This window comes from Aulonocara sp. 'chitande type north' Nkhata Bay, linkage group LG9, assembly GCF_057382095.1.
Source record: "Aulonocara sp. 'chitande type north' Nkhata Bay isolate Kocher_YH1m ecotype deep benthic linkage group LG9, A_spYH_male_GT1.1, whole genome shotgun sequence".
Taxonomy (NCBI): domain Eukaryota; kingdom Metazoa; phylum Chordata; class Actinopteri; order Cichliformes; family Cichlidae; genus Aulonocara; species Aulonocara sp. 'chitande type north' Nkhata Bay.
In genome coordinates, this window is record NC_141352.1 from 13,403,450 (window position 1) to 13,419,651 (window position 16,202).

Here is a 16,202-nt window from a genome sequence, read left to right on the forward strand (position 1 = left end):
CCATAAAGCATAAAAGACCACCGACATACATGCATGGATAAGCCAAGCAATGTCAGCCATTAGAATGGAAATAGATATGCTATTATTGCAAATTTAGCCAATATGTGGATGCTCAGCGGATGTAATTGGAGCAGCTTGAAAATGGCATGGATGCACACTGTCTGCGTTGGGCCTGAGTTGGCTGAAGCAAAGGTCTGTGTCTGGTTAAACGCACCACTGGACAAGACAGGCCACCCATTCATATTTGCATGGAGGGACACACATACGTGCATGCGTATACACACACACGCACAGTGACAAAATGACTGTTATGCTACAGTAGCTTCCACCCACCCTCCTCACATGGCTGTGCCGGTAAAGCAAAGATCACCGTCTGCATTTATTTCAACTTGAAGAATGATAGATTATAAGCTATAATACACTCCATCTAAAAGTAGCACAGGCTAAATTGGACTTCTAGAAAAGATAAACAAGCAAAAATGACTGTATTTACAGTCAGAATAAACCAAACGACTTTAAAAGAGATTATACAATGAGATAGCATCTCTGACTGCCTGAGATAATCCAGAAAATAAGATATGCATAATTCACCATTACTAATCTCCTTTGCAGAAAGCCTACTCTCAACCTACAGTAAACAACTCAGATAGCAGCCCATCTTTTTTTCTGCCACACCATGTCTGACTCACCCTGGGCCTTAGGGAGATCACTTTTTCCAGGTTTGTTCTGGAGAATATTGAAGTTTACTTGAAACTTTAACAAAAGATAAATAAGCCTGTGCCACATTTAAATGTTTCAATGTTTACTGATTATGATTTATGAAATGTTGCTGGTTTCTAAAATATTGATGATATGCTACTTTTTCCACACTCTTTTTTTCTGTATTTGAATTTCCATTGATCATGGGTTTTACTATAGTATTTCTCATGCATGATTCATTACTGCTTCACTTTTTTATAAAGAAACAGAATACACGCTCTCCTGCCAAGGAGCATAGTTTTCACTCTTACCTCCCATAAAACAGAAAATAAATTAGTTACCATTAGTTAAATGTATGAACCTTATCATACTTAAGAATACTGACAAGCAGGGTGAAATAGTAAAGTAGGCACTCGTTCTCTCTGTCAGGAATAAACTGTATTACTGTTATTACTGGAATAAGAAACCTCTCTCTCATAAAGACGCACAGCAGGCAGCAGCTAGTTTTCAACTGTTTTCTTATTATCCTTATTTTCACTAACAGAACTGATGATAAATGAAACTATAATCAAGTGTCAAACGTTTAGTAATTATTTTGTTTTGTCAACATTTGAACTCACACACACACACACACACACACACACACACACACACACACACACACACACACACACACACACACACACACATGAATGCATTGGGGGCGACGCTACAACCCCAACCTCCAAGAAAGGATTGTGTGTCATATTGGCTTCTGTCTTTATTGGCTCCTTATTAAATCCAAAATCAAATTTAAAATCTTTCTCCTCACATGCAAGTTCTTGAATTATCATTCCCCATCTTGTTTTAAAGATCTCATAGTAGAGTACCGTACTAACAGAGCACTTGGCTCTCAGACTACGGGCTTCCTTAAAGTATTTAAAAGCTGAATGGGAGGCAGAGTCGTCAGCTTTCAGGACCCTCCTCTGTGGAATCAGCTCAACAGCTCCCAACCAGTCACTACAGATGGCTGCTCCTCCATTAGCCTGGTTCTGCTGGAAGCTTCTTCCTGTTAAAATTGAGTTTTTCCTTTCCACTGTCGCCAAGTGCTCAAAGGAGGTCGTTTGATTTTTGGGGTTTTCTCTGTATTAATGTAGGGTCTCGACCTTACAATGTTGCTATATAACTTCAATTGAACTGAAATGAACTGATTGGGGTTCAGTATCTTGCCCAAAGATACTTTGTCATGCAGACTGTAGTATCTGGGGAACAAACCACTGACCTTCCGATTGGTAGATGGGTCTTGCTAGACTTTTCCAGCCAGCCCCTACGGTCAGGACCATAACTTTATAACATTAAGTGTATCAAGTTCAAACTAATTGTGTCACCAATACTTTCCAACTTACTCATTTGGCATTTGTCGCATGGACTCCTCATGCTGGCCCTTTTGTGGTGGGAAAACACATTTCCGTCGAGGACGCATTTCAAAATGTCATGTTGAGTTCTTAAAATTTTAGGAGACCAGGCTTCGTATTAAGATGCTGCAGACAGATGCCAAAGTTGAGTATTGCCTTTGATATCCAGAATTTGACTTTGGAGTAGCTTCCACCTAATAAAGCCTCGAAGGCTGGAGGTGATAAGTATCCAAGCCAATAACCAAAATGAGAGCTGGGAATAAGTGGTAAGACTTCACACACATTCTCACTCAGACACACTATAGCTGCATGTGCACACACACGCACGAGCACACACACACACACACACACCCTAAGTTGTCTCTTTAAGCTTATGAGGGGGGAAAAAAATCTCCAAATGTGGTGAAAAAAAAATCCAAATGTCTATCTCTCCTCTGGATGTCACGTGGGGCTGTTAAGACGCGACACCTGTCACAATCACCAGGACTTCTTCATCCCCTAAGGGCCACAGGAAGCGGCCAAGGTCAAACTCTTTAAAGGGGGAGTGAAGGGAGGAGAAGTAAGTAACGGCAGACAGTCGCAAAAAATCTGATCTGTCAAATTCAAGCCACAAAACCTCTGTGGAGCTAGAAGCTGTATACCTAAGCATGCATGTATGTTGAGTATGCATTACATACAACATTGCCCCAGTGTGTATGCAAAGTATATCTGCCTGCAGGGTACTTGCCCTGTAACATTTCCTCAGCTGATATAATCAAATCTTTTCCTCCAATAATGGCATCTCACTGTGTCATTATTCACTTAAAATGTTTGGTGAAACCACATTCTGCACCAGCTTCACAGATCCGAGCCAGGTGCTCTGGGTGGAAAACCTCTTTAACCGATGTAAAACGAGTCTTTCTAAATTTGTTCTATGGTTGAAAAGCTCTCGCTACAGTCTTTTTCTCACTTTCAAGAGTCCAATTTGTTGTCTTCTGTTTCACATTAGGGGATGGCAGTGCAGCAGAAAAAAAGGACTCTTTAGGACGTGGCCCGCTGGAGGAGGAAGAAGTCGAGGCTTGAAAGTGGCGAAAACCTGTTGTCAGTTTAACCTCTTCCAGCTGCCCATGTTTTGACAGCTGACATGCAAAGCTTCATATTATGAAGAAATTATAGGGAAAAGCTTTTCCTCACTAATGGTTTCATGAGAGTCAAGTGTCCAAAATATTCAAACTCAATGTTTCGAAACAACACCCGAGCATATTACCTAAATCCTTTTGGTTGACACAGAGGTTGAACATAATATAGGCTGCTAACCAAAGGCGCTTCCTTGTTTAGACTCCTCTTTTTCCCCTCTCACATTCCATCTCTTTGAAAGAAAAGCCTGCCCAGGCCCAGGCATTGGTAGATAATGACATCCTCTCCCTGGATTAATTGTAAGGGACACATTAAGCAATGGAGCTGACACTCCCTGTAATTAAACTGTTCACACCGACGAGTTCATACTGGAACACTTTGTCCTTTCTCTTGCTATCTAATGTTGGAACTGTGCGCCTGTTTAGGAATGCAGGTTGACTATAAGAAAAGGAAGTGTGTGGTGAAATTTAAACCCAAATAAGATAAGATTTGTGCTTTTTAACCCTCTTTATGAGCCTGCAATGATCTCACTACATTTAAAAGTAGTCAGCTCATTTTACTGAAGATATTCTGTATTTGTGTCCATAAAATCTTGCGTGCGAATTGGAAAAGAGGTGAATGTGTTTGATCTTTATCTGTTTTTTCCCCCCTCTCTCTTCTTTTTTAACCACTGTGCACCACTTTCACACATTACTGCTCAGCAAAGTCCATGACCTTTTCAGGAACACAGGCATGTAGCCTTTGCAGTCATATCTCATATTGCGCTCCCTAATGCTCCGACTGTGGATGCTGTGCTTGCTGCTGTGTCGCTCCTGTCCTTGCCTGTCTGCTCGCTATCGCCTCGGGCCACTGGGGCCCTCAGCACTGTCCACTAAAAAAAGAAGAAACAAAAATCCACTGTAATTGAAGAAGTCTCTCTAATGTGACATGCACACGCAGGCAAGCAGAAAGGTTTGCATGAACACAGTCACACTTATAAATGTGCATGACAGTTTACACACATGCAGGCATACTGGGCCTACATGAACAGGTTTGCCTTCATACACACGCAACCAAGCAAATAAATGCACGCGTGCACACACACGTACACTTGCCCGCACACTGACCACATTGCTCTTTTGTAGAGCTTATTGGGGGTTGGGAGGACTATTTTGATCCCACGCACAAAGGCGCACACACACAGACACACACACACTACAGACCAGTAGTTGCCCTCTGACTCTAAAAACCCTTCCTGTGCCAGTGAACCACTCAGCTCTTCCTCTCCTCTCCCGGGGTTCCTGTGTTGCTGTTATGGGTTCCTTTTGAGGAGCTGAAGGTTCTATTGTTCTGTGACAGCGGTTCCTGTGTATCCTGTCACGGCCTACTGCTCCCTCTGTCTACCTTCCTCTCCAAAGCTTCTTTCTTTACATGAGTCTAGATTTGCATCTCAAGTGGCTCACACTCATTTAACTGTACTATTTGAACAAGCCCAAGATTGATGAGTACAAGTGCGCAGGCATGCACACTTGTAGTGTTTTGAGGACTGAATTTTATTTATTTAACTATGGGATTAAGATTTTTTTTGATGCCTCTGAAAATAGAGAACGTGCATGTCCTCATAGCTATTGTATAGATTAGGCAGGTATGATATTTGTAGCCTATATTATTTTGTCTGACTCCAGATGAACTTTTGCAAAGAGATTAAAGCTCAAAATCTATTTTTATCACTTGGTAATTGGTGCCAAAAGTGTGACCCTGACAGTCCTCCATGGTCAGGGGCTCACAACACACACAGGCTCTGGATTAAAATGGAGAACACACCTCATATGATTAACAGCCAGCCTCCCAGACACAAGTTATCATTACCACTCCAGTCTGTGCCATTTGACTCTCAACAGGTTTACTCTCCACCAAGCACACTGCTGTTGCAAAACACCTTGGGTGTTCCCAAACTCGCCTGCTGGTAACCCATTACCTAGACATACAGAGACAAACGGCACAAAGGTACGCAAATGTTGATGCAATCAGGTTGAGAAAACATCTCCAGGGCCATCATACAACCCCCTCTCTCCACTCTCTCCCTCCTTCCTCACTTCTTTTAATCTCTCCCTCCCTCCTTCAATTAATACAATGTCACCACCACCACTGGGAAACTTTCCTTTCGGTGAATTAACAGCAACGGGAAAGCTGGTGCTCTACTCTGTCACTGTCATAGCGGTAGCTCCGACAAAACAGTTTGCGTACCTGCTTAAGTATTACAGAAATTAACACCTCCCTTCCAGGTACAGTAATCAAGGGGGTGACGGGAGACAATTAATTAGGTCCATCTGCATCACTGCCTTTACATAATTAATGGGGCTCATTACTGCACCACTAGTAAGATGTGGAGCATGCAAGCCCTCTCACTAGCTGGGAGCATTACTGACGGCACAGAAAAAGTGAAGATTTTTGTTTATTTGAAATCACTGAAATGCGCCTCTAGTTGGCTAACCTGTGGTACTGATTGCCGTCTACCAGCAAAATATGTGAAGTTTTTATTCATTTATTCCACAGGTTTTAAAAACATCATCCTGAATCAGTCGTATATCAGGGCAAATCTGATAAACAAATGAAGAACATATGATGTTTTCTTTATGATTGTTGTTATCACAGGAAAAGGAAGATTGTATTTATCACACGATTAAATTAAAAAGCTACATACTAGTATTTTACTCGCCCTCTTTGCTTAGTCAGTGGACCCTGCTGTTGACATCTTCACCTGAGGAATTTTTAAACCTTCAAGCAACTCAATGGAACAACTCGATGGATGGATCTTATAATATAAAGTTAATTGGTGAGAAAGTAAAAATGAGATTATGTTTTATGACCACCTTGTGAAAATTACAAGTTTGATAATAATAGGCCATTTGCAGGTTGGTTATTGAATGTGGATTCTTTTTTTATTGTTTCATTGCTTGGGGGACATAGAGCATTACAGAGATTTTGCTGAGCATGCTAACACCATCAAGAATCTACTTTTAGCCTAACTGATTACCTGCCTCTCATATTCTACTTGGTTTAATTTTAGCCTTTAAAAAAAATTCTTTAAAAAGAAACAGTGGGGGAAAAAAAATGGTATGACTTCATGTTGCACTTGGCAGGTCTGTTGTTTGGAGATTTTTGGAGAAATTGCCACCTGTTACAGGGCTAATTTTTATGCCCCTGAAGTTTATCTGGACTGTTTTTTACTTTGGGGTTTGGAGCACTGATCGGTGGCTCCATTATTAGCATTGCACAATCTGTAAAGTCCTTGCTTCAAGGTGTTACATGGTAAGTCAGTTCATGATTTGTATGTGTTTAAAAATAATGGAGAAGTCTCAGCAATATAGCTTCTAGAACAGGTGCCGACATATAATAGAATCATACGTTTCAGAAATTTTTAAATGATTGTCTGTAGAAATCTCCAAAATAGAAAAATAGGTGGTTCTACAACTTTTAAGGAGTGGAGATGTAAGTATAAGCCTAACCTTTATTGCTTGAAAGGAAAAGAAAGTGGGGGTAAAGTGGAACCCATGCCTAGGCCAGAAACAGCTATTCACTGCTAATGTCGTAACGTGCTACAAACGAATGTGTTACTTTCATCCAATTACAGTTACAAATATTTAATTACAAAGGTTCTCAGTGATTTCAACAATAGTTAGAGAGAAAAAAGAAAACTTGCAGCTTGAAGGCTGAAGAAAACGGTGGCGCGGTCTAGATGCGGACATTACTTTTACTTGCACAAAAGGACGAGAGGTCAATGGTGAAGTGAAAAGAGCATCCAGGACAGAAACAGCTACATTACAGGTAGCAAAGAACAGGGACGCCACTTAATCTTGCCATATGAGGGCCAATAAAAGTATTGCGTTGGCACAGCAAAAACAGAATTTCGAATTTTATTTTGCTGTTGTCATATACCTGAAAAATATGGCAAAAAAGAGAGAACTCAAAACTCTGCTAATGCCCACAATGAAGGCTCACCAATGTTCACCCATGCTAACTAACTCTGTGATGATACACTATGTGTAACATGCACATTTAAAGTGCACACATCATGCTTGATGACATGGCTAAAGACTAGATATAGCACCCTGTTTTTTTCCCATTATTATGAAGCCTCTTGTATTTCAGTGAGGGTTAAAGAGGCTTTCTTTTAGCAGGTGAGCTTCTGTGCTACATGACAGTTAGGCAGCCAGAATATGTGCAGTTACAAAACTTTCATATTTACACACTGTTTAACATGATTTTAGCCTAGATGGATACCAGCTAGCTGTTTAGGAGGAATCATAATCAGCAGAGTTGTTTCATGTATTTACTTAAGTATGGATGGGATGAGAAGTTTTCCCCGGGCTGAGAAGAATCTGGAGGTATATCCATGATGACGCTGACACTGTGTGAGCACTGAGCAACACCCACCCTTTTGCACATGGACCACACAAAGGTCAAGTGTGTGGTGGTGACTGTCTGATGAATGCATTGCCTGCTTTCCAGGGGGGGAGAGGGAAAAAGGGGAAGTGGCTTTTCAAAGGTGACCACATTTCAGTAGAGGTGCGATGTTAAAAATAAAAAGCAATAATCGTTCTTTTCCCTTTTAAGGCTAAGCTTCTTTCAGCTTTGGTCCAGCCTCAACACCTCTACAGGGTTAGAAGAGGACCTAAGACTATAAAAATATTCAAAAGTGCCAGAGTTAGTTAAAAGAAACATGGGCTATTTGCAGATCCCGATAGCCCGAGATCGGATTTGTTCAAAATATCTCACTCTATCTTTTTCAATAACGTTTTAAATTTGGTTACAAACTCTTGATGCTCCTATGGGTACCTTGTTTTTCCTTCCCCTCATCCCTCCTTTTTCTCGCTCAGCTAATGAAGGTCTCGTAGCCCACTGTTATTAAAATTACGCCCTTGCCTCTGATATTAATTGGGTCCATAATAAGGAATGCGTCAGATTCATTATTTAATTGCAAGGGCACATTTGGAATACAGTTTCTGAAATGTATTTTTAATGAAAAACACTACATCCTGACCTAATCATATCAACCTTATTCTATCTAATTAAGGATGCAAAAAATCATTAGAGTTGCAAAATATTAGTTTCAGCTCTTTTGGGCTGCTCCTTTGCTCGCTTTCATGAATATATTTTTTCCCTGTCTATGATAAATAGTTAATGAGGGAAAAATGACAAAAATTTGCATGTAGTCAAATTAGTCTAATAGGGATATGTCTTTGCTGAGTTAGGAAAGTGACCCTTTTCATAGGAGAAACTGTTACAATAATTATGAAATAATGGTAAGGCCCATCTTATTTTGATGAAAAATGGTCTGCTTGAATAATGTAAAAATGTTAAAATGCAATAACCCTAAATTTTCATCAGACCAGAGAACGTGTTAACGTGTTAGCATTTTATCAGTTTAATAACATCAAATTAGGTATAATATGAAGTATGCTGTAATTGTTACCATGGAGGGGGATATGCAGTAATGCAAAGATGATTTAGCAGTGCACCACAGCAAGAGGCCATCAGCTGCTAAATGAGGCATTTTCTTAATCACAAACTTTGGGGATGTAATTTCTTTTAAAGTCTCCAAACAACGGAAGGCTCAATTTTCTTCCAATAAACAGGTCCATCACCATCCCATTAATGGCGGTGTAGTCACCTCTCAGAACAGGGGTTGCATTTCATTAAGGCATGAAGACCAATAAACAACAACAACAAAAAAGACTTTAGAAAAAGAATAGCATTTACACGATTACAATTATACTATCTGGTTTAGCAATGTAGTGTAAAACCATTTAAAAAGTGTATTTTTTAGGTCCTGCTGATGCAAAATGTATTCCTCTGTTTCTCTCACTTTTGTAGCTGAGTTTTTGTACAATTTTCTATCAAGAAGAATCCAGCTTTTCAAAGGTATCCATTCCCCTGTGTCTGGCACGTCACAATCGACATAGTTAAATACTTTGTTTAGGAAAACAAGATTTTGCATACTGTTTTGTCTTCATGTCTCCTGCTTCCTGTTGCACGTCCTGTCTTTTGTTTCAAAATAAAGTGTAACTACAGATTAAAAAAACCCCAACAAAGCATTGCATCATTGAGAGGAAGACACAAGTTCTAATGCCATGTTGACACAATCGGCAACAAGCTCACTTTGTTGCATCGTTCACCGCTGAAGTTTTGTTCCGTCTCTGCCTGTGGGGCTCTGTTGGTTGCTGCTTCACCCTGTTATTACTGCCCTGAAGAAATTCAGGAATGTTTAACTTTGCTTTATCACATGTCACACCTGTCACACGGTGACAAGTGTCAGGTATGAGATAGCAGCTTCATGTTGCCTTTTTCATTGAAACGAAATTCGCTTTTCCACAGCGCTGTGAACGCAACATAATGAATGCAGTCCTGCTTGTAGTGTAAACTTTGTTACGACACGGTTTGACGCGACTTTGATGTGTAGTCGTTCAGATATTAACTGCTACGACCCTCAAAAACTACATTTTGGTTTGGCCCACTCTGTTTTAGTTCTACAATTAGACAAAATAATGCATCACTTCCTAATGCGCAGACCATCTTTCACCACAGTCCACTGCAGCCTCTCATCCCGTTGCCTCACATACTTATTTGAGAAAAGAGCAAGGGAGTTAATGAACATGGAGAACATGTAGCGAGCAGTGTGCTACTAAAATACCCTACAGAATAAATTAAAGGGGGCTGCAGTTTGATCGCTGCATTCTATTTCCCTTATCTCAACAAGTCACATTTTCAATCACTATGCAAAGATTTTACATCAGGGGTAGGCTTTGTGCTAATACACTGCCCTCTCCTGTGCCACCATCATCGACCTACACGGGGCTGGGCCACATGCGTCATCCTCTCCCCCGTGATAGTAATTTCATGGGGACAAGCATTTATTTCAGCTGCCTTAGATGATTTCGAAATGTCCGCAATAAGGGAATGCCCACTATATCTCACACACGCATTCCACTGTGTGTGTTGATTGAGCAGTCTCTCTTTAATGAAATATCTTCGAAAATTGGTTTCCACAGACTAATCAGGCTGCCTGTTAGCTGAGTTTCTGTTTTGGTAATTATCTTGTACTAATTAGAACGGAGCTAAAGACCTCTGAGATGAATTCTCAGCTTTCTCAAATGTAACTAAAGAAAATTTAATGATATAAAATGAACCTATTCTATACATCCTCTCGGATGTAATATCTCCTTTAAAGTGACCAGTGAATGCTAACCCTGTGTTATCTTGGCTGCCTTTAAATGCTTCTGTTAGTGCCTCACTGATCTCACCCAGCTCAGCACTTTCATTGAGCACCTGCACCACGGCAGAAGACCTTATTGGTTACAAACACCACAGTTAATTCCTCCCCTTTGACCAGGTTAATTGAAAAGACTAGTATCATTAGCCCAACAGGTCACTATTGGTTTAATTACAATGCAATTTATTTAGAGACAGCAAAGGAGACCAATAATGTATCTACCTTGCGCCTCTCTCCATTGAACCCTCTCCACTGCTCTGCTTTCTTGACAATGTAGCTCAGTTCCTGATTGGACAGCTCAAGGTCTTGAGGCAGGAAGAATACCCCCTCCTTGGCGGTGAGTCGCTGAAAGACATCCAGCATGCGACCATCATTGTGGAGTCTGGAAGGTGTGTGGTGAGAAAAAAGAAAAGATTCAGAAATGTAAGACGGCGCAACAAAAGCAGACTGACTGGAGATCTTAGAGAACGTTTTTGACTAAACACAGCCTTTTGTAATAAAATACTGCACTGCATTCCTGATACAAAAAATATGGCTTCATATCTACATTTTAGCGTTATAATTTTTTAATTGCTGGTGGCAACTCAAGACTGATAAGAAGCTCTTTGAGCACATGAGAATATGCCCAACAGAGGTACGAGATTTAAAAAATGGCGACTTGCTATATGAGGGTACTTAGCCTGCAAATACAGCAGATATTAAAGAAACACAGAAGGGAATGGGAACTTCCCAATGACAGGGAATGAATGATGGCCAATAAAGTATACAGCGGTAACTGTACTGCCCACCACAGACCTAGCATTGTAAAGCCACACCTGGCCCTTTGGTTGTCCCTGACCAGCCCATGTTTGGTCAATCGGATTCAAATGTAAATACATGCATCATGTTGTTTTTCCTATTTCACCCATTAAACACTCTTTTTTATTGGAAATATTTTGAAGAGGATTTCTCTATGTATGTACATACATGTCTGCAAGGGGATATAGCTTCACTGTAAATGCACTGGAGCAGACAGTGATGAGAAATGTCAGATCACGGCAAAAAAAAAAGAATGACTGATGCAGAATGAATGTGGAGTTTTTGACAGGCCACGGACTTCTAAGTATTTATTTACTGAAGTCAGTAAAGCTATGTCCTTAGTTTTTGTCGAGCACATTGCTGTGTTTAAGAATTACATTTAAAATTGCCATTATGAGACTAAACACACAGAGAAATACAAGAACCTGACTGATGCAGCCTAGAAACCTTTACTGGCAAAGCTGCAAAAGCAACAAAGACTTTTTACTCAGATTTACGCCTTAAATCATCAGACTTTACTGAAGCATTATAACACAAACACAACTAATGAGTGAAATTACTCGTTTATGTTATTTCTACAAACACGTATGTATATCAATTTAGGAGTCACTGGCAATTAACCTGCTTTACCACTGACGTATGAGAACATGTTGCTTGTTTCATTGCCACCAAGAACCAATCTTTTTTTTTTCTTAGTTTGTTATTAAGAATATTAATTGCGTTCATTAAATCATGGTCGCTGGTTGTAAACAAGTGCACCTATGAGAAATGGAGGCTGGAGGATGGTGAACCAAAAAATGTTTCCACTGTTGCAGAAACATGTAAAATGCGGTGCGTAATTAAATATATACGTTTGTTATTTCATAGGTTACTGCAGTATATGCCCTCAAAAGTTCCAAGAGCATTTGAAACATCACCTTTATTCACACATACCTAGAAAAGTTCATATGAAACCTATTTTTGGTTCCAGAACACAGACGTTGTGTGGATCTGCAGCTTGCAGAAATGCACAGGGCCAACTTTTTATTCTGACAGCTGGGTTGGATGCTCTATAAAAGTCTAATACATCAATTGAAACAGCAAAAGGAATCAAACAAATTGGCCTGTGAGTGGGAAGTATTTTGTGGACACAAGCTGAGTGTAGAAATGTCTGAGTTTGGCTGGGTGTCTGCGTGGTTGCACAAATATTAATGTGTGGGAGTCGGATCCTGGGATGTTCTTCAGTGTTAATGCTGTGCTTCAAAGATGGCAGATACAGTGGACGTGCTGGTTGCAGATGCATCTGGAGAGCCCGGCTTGAGTCACAAGAAAATTTTCTGCCCAGCAGAAGGCATATTGATTCATACCTGCACATGAGTACGCATCACCAAAATGCTATTTTTCGTTTGCCACATGCAGCCAACCCCTAAAAAGAAACACCATGTCTGTAAACAAATGTCTTGGCTGACCATCAAAACCAACAGACCTTGTGCCCTTCCACAGAGATTCTAGCCTGTCAGAGGGTAATCAACTCTCAAATAAAACCAACATCAAGGAGGCAAGGATTTATACAAGAAGCTGGTACGGAGCTTTGAACTCAGCATCATTCCCCATTGCTCTTGGGAGTGGGATGTTTGTAGAATCTTGACCTCAGACACAGGAATAGCATGCATTCATTTTAATCCTACACTTGAATTGTGCTTCTCATTCATTTATGCGGTTTCTCTCTTGGAGGAATTCACCATCTTTGCATCTCCGAGCTTCAAAACGGGCTAATTTCTTTGGTGTGGAAAAGGCCTGAATTTAAGTATGTAATTCTTTACCATGTAGGTTGTGATCTGGATGACAAGGCTCGTGGCAGGTCTTTGTTTAAGCACAAGGTTCACGAGTTGATGTCAGTGGATGAAAGGGTCAGAGAATAAAACACAAATGATTTGTCTTTCTAACGTATATGTTAGTATTATCTCACCCAAAGGTTTTTCTCACTTTGGTTGCTCTGTAGTGTAGTGGTTTACACATTTGCCTAGCAAGCAAAAGATGGGAGGTGACACAAATCCCTTTGGGGTTGCATCAAGAAAGGCATTCAGTGTGAAAACTGCTCAATCAAACATGCAGAGATACCCACTGTGGAAACCCTTAGTGAACAAAGGAGCAGTCAAAAGTAGCTTAAACTGTATTTCTCAATTTACAGAATGTGTGATTTATTTTAAAGGATCCTATCAAACTAAATTTAATGGAACAGAAGGATTCAGTGCAAACAAAGATACCTTCTTATCTTGTTCCATCAAAAACAAACTTGCAAACCTCTTCTAATGAAGAAGGAAAACTGATAAAGACACTGATGAAGTAGACACTTGCAGTAACTGAAACAAACAAAGTTTTTTTTTCTTTTACAGTCTTGCAAAAATGTTGATGGAACTACCACTACACTACTACTTTTATAGCTGCTCATTTTGGTTTCCATAAAGGGTCAAAGAATACAGAGGTATTTTACGTGTATTTTTGCAGGCAGTGAATAAAAGCTTCCTAAATGTAATTAAGAAAAAAGGATAACAGTCCATTCTATCTATACATACGGCCTGGAGCATATTTTTTAGAAATAGGTCATGGTCTGTGTCAGAGCCCCTTCCTTGTAGCCAATAGGAAATTGTAACCCATAAAATTATCAGCCTTGCTTCAGCCTCGTGGCCTACATTCAGTACAAACCCGTGTGGCTGCTGAGTGGCAGAAGTCATTATTCCCGGCTGCTGTTTTAATATTGTCCATTTAGTCTGATCCCGATAAGCGTCTCGCTCACTGAAATTAGATGGCACCATCTCCTTGGCTGCCAATCTCAAACTGATTAATTCAATAGGCGCTTTCTTACATTTTAAGCTATTAATGGAATTTGGTCGTATGTTAGAGTGAGAGAACACACCTTGGATGAATACTGAGTTACACTATTCAGTAATTTATCACCTGCCTGCCTTTAAAGTGAGTCCTATATTGCAAAAAGTCTGTCAAATCAAATGCCTTTGAATGTTTGAGAAAGAGCAGTGTTTGTTTTGCCTGGGCTTTCGAACTAATCAGCAAAAGGTCTATAGATGACATGAAAAAGCCATCCGAGTTGCCAAATCACAATGCAGGCTAGCAACCAAATGTTTCAACATGGCTGACCTCAATCTGCAAGACATGAGTGGAACACACAGTGCATTAAGATAGAGTATGTGTGTTCATCACCATCCGCACGCCGTCCTTTTCAATATGTATGAAACCTGCAGTGATCCCAACCATGCAAAACACCCAGCCTAATCGGATAAAGTAAGGGGGTTCCATATTCACGCTATATCAAAACACATCTAACGTTTGAATTAGAAATGATTTCCATTTTCCAGTGAATTGCAGCGAATGGTATGTTCAGGCAATCTAGCTGTGTGGTGCGTGTGTATATTCCTGATTCTGTGTTTAATAAGTTTGTGTATGCTTGTGTATGTGAGCCTTTGATGCATAACTCCATCAGCAATTCCCTGCAACTATAAATTCAAAATAAATTACATCAACATCTGTTTATATTTTAGATTTTTTTTTGTTTACAGTTTTTTTGTGGACAGAAAAGGTGAATAAATACTTGATGAAGGGTGGAACAAGCAGGATAGTAACATTTAGATATACTGTATTATTATTAACTGGTGCTATACTATCCAGTCGTTAAGTGATGACGTGACGAATCCTACTTCCGGGCCTAAAGTAGTCTGCGTTTAATAAGGCCTGGAGACTAGCCAACAACCCCTGTCAACCTCTAGTCCTTAAAGAAAAATGTGTATTTCCGGTTAGCAAGTGGTTGCTGGAAGTTGCTGTTCAAGAAGAGGTATACAGTCCTACACAAGAAACATCTTCATGATTGTTTTGTTGCTAGCAGATTGCTGTTTCCACCTGCAGTTTGCAAGTTGCAATCAAGTTTCACTACTCCTCGAGGAGCAGTTGGCCAGTGTTTGTAGGCAGGTAGCTGACTTCCAACTATAGGTGGCCACAGCTAGTTGCTAGCTGTATTTTAGCCGTGTGATTACTAGCAACCGAAGCAATCATAAAGAGATTTTTAATGCAGAAACTTTAGCAACCACTTCTTAACCACTTGTTAACAATGTTTCCCTCGAAAATAGAGGTTGTCAGGAGATCACTTACCTGTCTCTAGGCCGGTGTGACTGAGACCCAAAGAAACCAATTTCAAAATGTCATCGTTCTGATTTACTAAATGGGGAGGAGGTAAGGTTTGGACGATTAAGGGCTGGTTGTGCATTTGTGTGCTGTGGGTTGCGGGGGTGTTATAGGTTTTACTGCAGTGGTTTTATTGTCCCAGCTCACTTGAGATCAGATTGACCTACATGTAGCCCCTGAAACAGAATTTAAGGCAGACTTATTTGTGGGTGTCTCATAAAGATACTTTGTATTTAATGCCACAGATACAAGTGGCATTAACAAGTGATATAACTTGTTTTCAGATTCAAAACAAAGTTCTTGTAGATGGTTGACTTAAACCAAGCCAGCAAGTATTAAATACGTTTATTGTACATATTATATACTAGGAGCATACCGAAAACAGAAACAAATTAACATTCAAAAATACATTCATTTTATCTCTAAAATAACAAGAAAATATTTGAGATTTATTTTAATGTTAATGCCAGTTGCTTCAAAACATTTTGTGTTTAAGATAATGTAATTGTTTTCTTGCTATATTTGGTATTCTAACTGTGTAGCTCACCTGAGCAGGTACATGGAAAGGATGGTGATGGAAAGGAGAAAAACGACAGCATAGAGGAAGAGAGTGATGATCACCCCCGCTGCACCTGATTTGTCAGCTTGATAGAAGTGCCAATAAAGCTTGGCAGCATCCCCCACTGGTGTGTCAGGACTGTAGGAGAGGCGCTAAGGAGACAAGGATTAAAAATAAATAATAAGTAGTTTCCTATAACTGTGGATGCAGA

At 40.0% G+C, this 16,202-nt stretch overlaps 1 protein-coding gene across 1 annotated transcript in view; it reads right to left on the reverse strand.

Moving 5' to 3' along the window:
• The window catches only part of ofcc1 (orofacial cleft 1 candidate 1), a 78,206-nt gene that overhangs the window by 13,604 nt on the left and 48,400 nt on the right, over positions 1 to 16,202 (reverse strand). The window contains exons 20-21 of the mRNA XM_086305933.1: positions 15,980 to 16,143; positions 10,684 to 10,843 (exon numbers count right to left, since the gene is read on the reverse strand). Of these exons, the coding sequence (XP_086162059.1) occupies positions 10,684 to 10,843; positions 15,980 to 16,143 (324 nt within the window). The remainder of the gene's footprint in view (positions 1 to 10,683; positions 10,844 to 15,979; positions 16,144 to 16,202) is intronic.